We start from the raw sequence: 10,625 nt of genomic DNA on the forward strand, positions 1-10,625 counted from the left end.
CTTTCAAATAGACTACCAAAGATAACATAACTTCGTAACATAGCGTTTGCAATATTTAACCGATATTCTCTGCACATGTTTGACATGGTCAGAAGGTAATGCAAATTTATTTTAAGTGAGTAACCATGAAGCGGATATGATGGTGGAATTCATGGTATACACTCAGTTAATCACTTTATTAGGTATACCTATACATCACCTTGTTAGTATAAATATCTAATCAGCCAATCATGTGGCAGCAACTAAATGCATAAAAACAGACCCGGTCAAGAGATTCAGCTCTTTTTCAGACCAAATGCCAGAATAGGAAAGAAATGTGATCTAAATGACTTTGACCATGGAATGATTGCTGCTGCCAGACAGGGTGGATTGAGTATCTCAGAAACTGCTGAACTCATGGTATTTTCACACACAGTCTCTAGAGTTGGCAGAGAATGGTTGGAAAACAAAAAACATCCAGAGAGCAGCATATCTGTGGGCAGAAACACATTGTTAATGAGAGAGGCCAGTATTGACTCTATCAGCTATACACAATCAAATTGTAAGCATGCAGTAAACCTTTATTTGAACATGAAATCAAGAGATGGCTCACAGCAGGATAGTATGCAGCTATGAAATTAAATGATCTGTTAAGAAAAGTGATCTATCAAGGGGAATGGATTGCGACGTGAACATGGCATGAACAGGGCATTGCTGTTAATGAGCATGTGTGCTGTGTCAACCTGCCCTGTATAAATAAAGGTTAAATGAGAAAAAATTGCCTTGTTTGTTTAATGAACATGCACTCTCTGTCTGCAAATAAAACACTGGTGAAAACTGGAATTTATAGAACAGGTAATGGAAGACCTACTTGTATACTAAAAGAAATACACACATTTGAAACTAGAGAGCTTTTGAAGGCATCTTCCCCATCAGATGCTTCCTTGAATTAAATTCAGGCTTGAATATGATAATATAACACTTGGGCACAAAAATACAGAACAGCAAGCCAAAGCTGGAAGCTAAAATTGCAAATATTTCCACAGCTACAGTGAACTTTCCAGGTGAGCTGACATAAGCTGGTATAAAGGTGATCCAGACTGCACAGAATATGAGCATGCTGAATGTGATGAATTTGGCTTCATTGAAGTTGTCAGGCAGCTTACGAGCCAGAAAAGCTAAAACAAAGCACAATATAGAAAGGAGCCCAATATAACCCAGCACAGCCCAGAACCCCACTGCTGATCCTACGTCACATTCGAGAATTATCTTTTCTTTGTAGTGCTTCATGTTCTTGTTGGGGAAAGGAGGGGATATTGTTAACCAAAGCACACAAATAAGGACTTGTATGAGAGTGAAAGCAAGAACACTCAGTCTCTGCTGCAAAGGCCCAAACCACTTCATGACATTACTTCCTGGAAGTGTAGCCCTGAAGGCCATTAACACCACTATTGTTTTCCCCAGAACACAAGAGATGCAGAGGACAAAGGTGATCCCAAATGCAGTGTGGCGCAGCATACAGGACCACTCAGAGGGCCGGCCGATGAAGGTAAGAGAGCAAAGGAAACACAGTTTCAATGAAAAGAGCAGCAGGAAGCTCAGCTCTGAATTGTTGGCTTTCACTATAGGAGTATCTTTGAAAAGCAGAAACACTGTTGATATAACAGATGCTAAAACAGCACCAAGGCAAGCAAACGTAACAAGCAATAATCCCATGATTTCTTCATATGACAGGTACTCAATGGCTTTTAAAACACATTGGCTTCTGTTTTCATTGGACCAGTATTCTGGTGGACATTTCATGCAGCCAATGGAGTCTGGAAAGGGAAAAGAATGGTCTCATAACATGCATCATAACACCTTAGAAAATTGTAAAGGCATGTTGGAGCCATTTGCCATAAACCCTGCTTCAGGAAAATGGGAAATGTTAGAGTGTGTATAATATACATTTTTACATTCACATTTTATGGTTGATAATGTTGACTATTACAGCATAATTTATCACTTTTCTAATAAAAACCTGATCGCGGCTGTCTGGGATTACCTGGAAGGTTAAAAGAAAGCCAAAGTCTGCAGAAGTATGATATTTCTGAAACAATCTACCAGCCAATTTACCTCAAAACAGAGAATTTATGTAGTTTTAAAGGTGAAGGGTGGTCAGCAAACAGTATATTTTGTGATATCTGGAAACTTTCCATTACATTCCGTAAAGTGAAGATGCTTTCAAAAAAGAATGAAATTTAAAGTTTCTAAATTTACTACAAAGAGCTGTAAACAGTACTGAAATCAATATTTCTTGTGATCACCCTTCACCTTTAAAAGTGCCAAAAAAATAAAAGGAAATTAGCTGGCAGGTTGTTCCAAACTTATTGGAGAACTTGCCACAGTTCTTCTGCATACTTTCTTCTTGCTCTCCAGGTAATCCCAGACAGACACAATCACATTTGCTTTTACTTTATAATACAAAAAATATATATATTATGTATTTTGTATTGTTTAATTTTTTGAGGGGAAAATGAATGCTTGGAAATCACAAATTTGCTATTTTCCACTGACACACTAATGCGGAAAAAAACACACTACTTAAATATTCAATTAGTTCATTTCAGTTTTCAGTCCATCATCTCACCTGTTTGGTTACTTATTTCTCCATCAGGACATTCTATGCAGTCAAAGCAGCACACAGGTTTTCTTTTGTTTATGGCTTTTCGGCTTCCAGCTGGGCAGCTATCTGTGCAGACTGACTGTGGTACCTGAATCAAAAGATACTTTAGTGATTACCCAGAAAATAAAGCAATTTCAGAGCTGAATTATAGCTTAAAGTGGTCATTCCAATTTCTCCATAAATTAATGTGAATATATAGTGAATTATATTAAATGTTATTATACAGTTAAAACAATGCCGTAATTGTTTAAAATAAAAAAATATATGAAAATTGGAAATCACAGCAGCTCTTAAGTTAAATCTATCTTCAGTTTAATCATTATTTCTGATAATTATACAAATGTAAATGAATGCTGTCCATATGAGTCTATATAATTTTCTTCTAGATTTTCTTGGGTTTTGGAGTGGATAAGTAAAGAATACCTAGCCAATTGAAATACAGAGCAGTACATTATTTTTGTTTTCCAGATTTACTTTTATTCCACCTATAAATTTTTATCTGAAAATTTGAAGCTATATATTGCATTACCTTGTCTTGCTGTCCAGTCCACACAATGCTGATATTTTCCTTCAGTTTAAACATCTGGCCATTTGACAAAGATGCATCATATCTACCAACATTAACTATTTTTAGGGACCCCTCGGCACCTATCTGCCAATTCACTAAGTCATACATTGCCACCGAGTCACCATTTTCATCAAAATAAACCTTGTCCCCCAACAGGGTGGTAAAATTAACTGTCTTCAGTTGCTGGAGAACCTATGAAAGGACATTATTGTTACAGTTATTAGTGAAGCAATTTTTTGAGTATGATAAAATTCAAAATGTGTGTTGTATATACATACTGCTTTGTTATTCTAACGGGGATGCACTCAGTGAGCACTTTATTAGGTAGACCTGCTTGTTAATGCAAATATTTAATCAGCCAATCATGTGGCAGAAACTAAATGCATAAAAGCATGCTGACATGGTCAAGAGGTTCAGCTGTTTTTCAGACCAAATGTCAGAATGGGGAAGAAATTTGACTTTGACCATGGAATAATTGTTGGTGCCAACAATTGGTTTGAGTATCTCAGAAACTGCTGATCTCCTGGGATTTTCACCCAAAACAGTTTCTAGAGTTTGCAGAGAATGGTGTGAAAAACAAAAAACATCCAATGTGCTGCAGTTCTGCGGGCAGAAATGCCTTGTTAATGACAGAGGTCAGAGGAGAAGGGCCAGACTGGTCAAGGCTGACAGGAAGGTGACTGTTACAGAAGAAGAGCATTTTTGAACACACAACAAACCTCTAAGTGGATAGGCTACAGCAGCAGAAAAGCAATAAGTTAAAATAATAAGTTTAATAAATATCTAATAAAGTGCTCAGTGAGTGTATACTTTGCATGTAACATTCATGTCTCACCTGCCAAGGCTGAATGTCAGTCTTACTGAGACAGCTCTTTCCAGTGCGGGGGTTTGTTCCGTTGTGGCACTGTAGGAGATTGTGTATGGCATGTGCCACAGAATATACGGCCTTGTAAACATTGTTGACTGTTCTGGACTCTGACATTTCAGTGTAATCATTAGTGATGGTCCTTAAATCTTCAGTGCCGTCGCACAACTTAGAATTGTCAGAGTGGGAAAGGCTGCAGTCAAAAACCGTCTCCCAGAAAGTTCTGAGGAAGATGCTGTCAGGGGCATCAGACGGCCGCAGACACAGTAAAAACTCTGTCAGCCCGGGAATGTGAGACCCTGTGATGGCAAATCCCATGGCTCCCTGCAGGAGCTCTGCCCTCTCCTCAGTTAATAGTTCTCCACTTGTGATCCAGGCCTCACTGCCAATCCACTGTTTGTTTGTGAGATTCATTCCCTCCATGCTCTCTAAGAAATGCTGAAAGTATGACTTAGACATGAAGGCTAAAGCAACTTTGGAAGTTGAGCTTTTTATTGTCTGTGCAATTTCACGAGTTTTATTCTTTGAGTAAGTTCTGCTGAATTTCTGAAGGTACTCCACACAGATGCCCTCCTTTTTCGCTTCCCTGGTAAATGCAGCTGATCCCTCTTCAGAATATGTCCCCACACTGTAAACCACTCCCACCCAGGTCCATCCAAAGTGTTTCATGAGCTGTACCAGTGCAATGATCTGAAAGTAGTCACTGGGCACTGTTCTGAAAAAGGTGGAGTATAAATTCTTGTTGCTCAGACATTCGCAGGTTGAAAGGTGGCTGATCTACACAAAAAGGGAAAAGTGAAAATAGCATTAATGGCAGTGGTTCTTTTCAAATTGAAAATACCTTTAACAGCAGTTGATTGCGCTGAATGTGACAATAACCCTTTAAATGACACACCAAGAAAACTATAGAAAAAATATTGTCTCTTTATATTCATTTTTTATTATTATTACCCGGTCAATAGTTAGTTTTTGAACAATTACCCACAACCAGTGAGATACATTTCACTTTAATGATAAAATTAAGTGAATATAATAAATATAATAAAGAGAATATAATAGAGTGCAGTGTTGACAAAGAAGCAGAAAGAGTAGAATAACTATACAGTGTTTCATAATTGGTGGTGCACTTTTTCAGTGAATATTCAGTACAGTAGGTTGTGCATGACTCTCAACTAAAAGTGTGCAATATCGTTTCTCACCAGTGGTATATTCATGGGGTTGATGAGCTTGCTTATTTCCCTGCTGGGTCCAGATGAGGAGTGTCCGATGAGGGCTTGCACTCTGGGAAAGTTGCAGCTCTTTTCTAGCTTCTTTGCCTGCTGTCCTGTGATAGCTGCCATTGTTGCTCTTAACAGATTTTGGATTCCACAGCCATTATAGATCCTGTATCCCAGTGTAATGCCTGGGAGCAGCTCAGGGTTTCTGTTGATCTCCTCAATGGTGAAAATCACTGTCTGTGCAAATTTTAACTCTCTGTAATTAGTTCTAGAAAAAAATGATCAATTAGACAGAATGTTGTACACATACTGTGAATAAATAACATATAATTTTAATTATTTTCTTATTGGTGCATAAAATGTTGAAATGTAAGCCTATGTACACTGATTTTGCATTGAAAATGGATACCTTATCAAAATGAACAATATTTCTGTAAGACCACAAATTGCCCACATACACACACACACACACACAATTGCTTTATCTTGTATTGACTTTATCTTACGTAAATATTTTTTTAATGTAATAAAAAACATACATTTAATCTCTGCACAAGCCAAAGACTTACCGTTTGCATCCGGGCTTTGTTGGTTTAATAGTAAAATCATATTTTTCCATTATTTTGGAGCTATCAAGTGAGAAAATGCCTCCTATTATGACATCTCCATGTTTTGATAGTTCAGGGTTTTGAATAGGACCTAGCAAACTGCAAAAGGGCTTTTGCGCCCTTGTCAAAAGAGCAAACAATACAAGTCTGAGCAGTCTCATCTCAGAGTCCTCACCACAGATAAAAATGCACACTGATTTTATAGCTTCTTATTGAATATGTAAATGTGTCAGCATCCAGTACATACCACTGACTAATTCTCAAAGGTATATTAACAATTTCCACATGATCTGAGTGCAAACTCATAATAACCCAAATTGTTAGCTGGTATATGTTTGCACCTGCGCTGATTTAATTATCACGAGAATATGATGTTGGCTTTTCTCAAAGGTACACCTATTGTTCTTACAAGACCTATAGGAAGCCACTGGCTGCAGTAGGGGAAAACATTTTGCTGTCTGGACCCCAACGTTTTCAATACATACTCTAAATATGGGTGACTGGACATAGTTGTTGGAACTTAAATTGGAAGTCAGACTAGGTGAATCAATGACTGAGAGCACTTTTAATGGGAAACAAATGGAACACTCTGAGGGCCTGAGGGCATGCTACCTAATGTCTAAAATGGCTCACTTGTTTCCTCATTTTCTGATGCCTATATGGTGGAAATCAATGGATAATATAAAGGAAAAATAGTTTTGGAAATCTTAATAAGAATAATTGTATATCATGTGGATGTACAGTGAAGAGAGTTTGTGAATTTTCACTAACCTCTCATTGAACTACTTATAAAAAGAGACCACTGTGATTTCACTCACGCACCAAGACATGTGAATCAATTCATTGGCTTTATCACTTAGGACCACACAGATGTTAAGAGTGATAAATACAGCATTTATTCATCTCTCATTTTCAGCAAAAAAAAGTATTTCTCACATGCAACACTGAATTGAGCTGCCTTTGCCTGAACTGAACTATATTAACCACAAAAACTATGTTTTAAGTTAAATGTTTGCATTTGCCAAAAGGCATCGAGACAGGAAATTAAATTGACCAGCTCTAATGCTACCATCAGCATAGAGAACCGGGGCGCTGCACTGTGGCGACCTGCGGTGTTTTTCATGTTGGCGTGTTCTGTCATTTTTTGTCGTCCTTCGTGTGTTTTATGCACTTTTACTGCAGTTTTTACGACTCGACCTGTTGTGTATTACCATGGCTTTGCCTGCATGGATTATCGGACCTGCTGATTTTAAGTGCCTATTTTACTCAAGGACTCAATCACGGTAACGCTGCGGGCAGCGTTGCAATTCAATACACTAGAGACTTCCTACTACAGTGTAAATCTAAAGCTCCGGTCAACCTAAAAGTTGACTCAATACCGAGCTTTTTGCGGACTCACTTTCACACACAATCCAAACGAAAACGGGGGAAGAAAGGCGGAATCAGACAGAGACTGTAAAGAATGAAGAACAAACTTCCCCTGCCCACCTGCTTGCTGATCAACGGCCGGTCCCTGAGGGGGAAAACAGATGAATTGACAGCAAATCTCCGCCACCTCCACGAGTACCGGACTGCCTGTGTGATGGCGATCACGGAGACGTGGTTGGATAGTCAAGCCCCGTCCAGTGAGGCGGAGCTGGCCGGTTTTATCGCATACAGAATGGACCGGGACTCCAGCGTCACAGGAAAGTCACACGGCGGTGGTGTGTGTCTCCTCATTCGGGATGAATGGTGTGGATCAGTAGTGGTAAGGGAACGTCTTTGTACTCCTAACATCGAACTGCTCTGTGTGTCACTCCGACCATTCTATCTCCCTCGGGAGTTTCCACAACTGTTCTTCACCGTAGTGTATATCCATCCCCAAGCAAACACTGCCAAAGCATCAGAGGCGATCTATAATCTCTCTCAGAAACTTGAAACCATGTCTCCAGATGCTCCAAAATTTATTTTAGGTGATTTTAATAACTGCTCCTTGCGAAATAGTCTACGCACTTATTATCAATATGTGAAGTGCCACACGAGAAAAAACAAGACCCTGGACATGTGTTATGGCACTGTAAAGGGTGCCTACTCTGCCTCCTCCCTGCCTCCACTGGGGGCATCAGATCACAATGTGGTGTACCTCCGACCAGCATATCAGAGGCTCCTGAAGAGGGAGAAACCCCAGGTCAAGACTGTAAAGATCTGGAATGAGGACAGCATCTCTTGTCTGCAGGGCTGTTTCGACTGCACCTCATGGGAGGTTTTTAACTGTCCAGACTTGAACGAACAGACCGACGTGATTTCAGACTATATACAGTTTTGTGTAGATTCAGTGGTACCCACTAATACATTTAAGACGTTTTCTAATAATAAGCCCTGGGTATCGAAAAAAACTGAAGCACCTTTTAAATAAAAAGAAACTGGCCCACACTCAAAACGATGCGACAGCCATGAGAGACATACAATGGAAAATTAAGAGACAAATTAAGATAGACAAGAACATTTACAAGCAAAAAGTGGAGGATAATATGGCCCTGAGCAACCCCAGACATGCATGGCAGGGCATCAAAGCCATGACTAGCGCTCCCCATAAGGGCAGAGGAAAGCTCCACACTGGAATGGAGGGTGTAGAGGGGCAGGACATGGCTAATCAGCTTAATGCATTCTTCTCTAGATTTGAATGTGATAGCACTGCTGAGACTGAACAGGTTAAGTCTTCCTTAATAACAGCTCATAATATCGCCATCAACCAGTCAGAGGTTTTCAAACTGTTCAGAAGCTGTAATACACATAAAAGCCCAGGCCCAGACAATATCTGTGGTAACGTGTTGAAATATTGTGCAGAACAACTGTCTCCCATTTTCAGTTCTATTTTTCAGTCTTCTCTGGATCAGCATACTGTACCACTTTTATGGAAAACGTCCATCATTGTTCCCATTCTCAAGGTTCCCAAACCCTCTGAGCCCAATGACTACCGCCCCATAGCACTAACTTCATTAGTGATGAAATGTTTTGAAAGAATAATTAAAAGGCATATAGTATCACATACCCAACATTCACTGAACGCCTTACAATTTGCCTACCAGCCTAGTAGGGGGGTAGATGATGCCATTTTAACCCTGTTGCATCTTGTCCACTCACATCTTCAGGCTCCAAAGACGCACGTAAAAATTTTATTCGCAGATTTTTCTTCCGCCTTCAATACGATTCAGCCTCATATCCTGGCCCAGAGACTAGCAGATGAGTTTTCCCTGGATGGTGGTCTGATTCTCTGGCTGCTGGACTTTCTAAGTCAGCGAGTACAGCAGGTGAAAGTGGGCCTTGCACTGTCCAATAAAATATCTACTTTTATAGGCTCTCCTCAAGGCTGTGTTTTATCTGCCTTGTTGTTTATTTTATACACAAATGGCTGTACCAGCTCCTTCCCTGGAAGATTTTTAGTTAAGTTTGCCGACGATACGGCACTGGTTAGCCTTCTTCAGGGTGATGAGGAGGAGCATGGCCCTGTTTTAGAGGCATTTATCAAATGGTGTGAGGACTCACATCTCCTCCTGAACACTTCTAAGACAAAAGAGATGTCTACTGATTTTAGGAAAGAGCCCACATCCTGTCTGACTAGTATTAGAGGACAGCCTATACAGTCAGTCACGGAATATAAATACCTTGGGGTTGTCTTAGATAATAAGCTGAAGTGGGACAAATATACTGAATCCATTAACAAAAAGAGCCAGCAAAGGCTTTACTTTCTTAAAAAGTTAGCCTTATTTGATGTCAATCTCACCATGCGTAAGATGTTTTACAGTGCCTTTGTTGAGAGTGTTTTAACCTTTGGCCTTATTTGCTGGTTTGGTAATGCAACAGAAGCACAGAAAAAAACCCTGAGGAAAACTGTAACCAGTGCTGGCAAATTGCTGGGCTTTAAACTGACCAGCTTAGAAGAGAGTTACAGAACCAGGTCTCTCAAGAAAGCAGAGAAAATCTTCTCTGACCCCAAGCACCCTCTGTGTACAGCCTTCGACCGGTTACCTTCTGGGCGTAGGTTCCGGCAGCCAGCCTTTTCAAAAAACAGGTCCAAACATTCATTCATACCACAGGTGATTAAATCCCTGAATGGTAAGGTCTAACCCAAATATTTTATATATATTTTTTTTATATTTATATTTTATTCACTTAGTTTAACTCTGTCTAGTGGGTCCAGCCAGAGCACTACTCTTATTTTGTTATATATGTCGTAACTACCAGCAGCTGCTATAGTGCACCATGTTTTTTGTATTAATTTTGGACTTCAGATCTGATCTGTTGATGTTATATGTCTGTCTCTATGTGCTGTGCCTGTTTTTATGTAACGCCGCCAACAATGATTTTCTACCGAAAACCAATTTCCCCACGGGGACAATATAGTACCTACTACTACTACTACTAGATCTCTGACAACTACTACAGTGCTTTATGTCTACTGTACTTCAAACACTTCACCACTGTGTTGGTAAATAGCACACAGTTTTTAAACTAGTGTGATTGGTAGATCCTGCATTAGAGTGTATATTATAGAGTGTAGAGTGTAAAGTCCCCTCAAAAAGTATTGGAACAGCAAGGCCAATTCCTTTGTCTCTGTAATACACTGAATACATTTGGGGTTGATAGAAAAAGATGAACATGAGACAAGAGTTCAGAATTTCAGCTTTTATTTTCTGGTATTTACACCTAGATGTATTAAACTACTTAGAACATTGCACCTTTG

General features: G+C 39.5%; 1 protein-coding gene across 1 annotated transcript; it reads right to left on the minus strand.

Moving 5' to 3' along the window:
* Positions 1–882: 882 nt before the first annotated feature.
* LOC133107508 (extracellular calcium-sensing receptor-like) lies at positions 883–5,913 on the minus strand. The gene is made up of 6 exons (XM_061216496.1): positions 5,864–5,913; positions 5,277–5,562; positions 4,048–4,854; positions 3,174–3,404; positions 2,609–2,732; positions 883–1,796 (listed from the first exon to the last, which is right to left on the minus strand). The coding sequence occupies exons 1-6, from the start codon at positions 5,911–5,913 to the stop codon at positions 883–885; spliced, it is 2,412 nt and encodes an 803-aa protein (XP_061072480.1).
* Positions 5,914–10,625: the final 4,712 nt, after the last annotated feature.

This window comes from Conger conger, chromosome 13, assembly GCF_963514075.1.
Source record: "Conger conger chromosome 13, fConCon1.1, whole genome shotgun sequence".
NCBI lineage: Eukaryota > Metazoa > Chordata > Actinopteri > Anguilliformes > Congridae > Conger > Conger conger.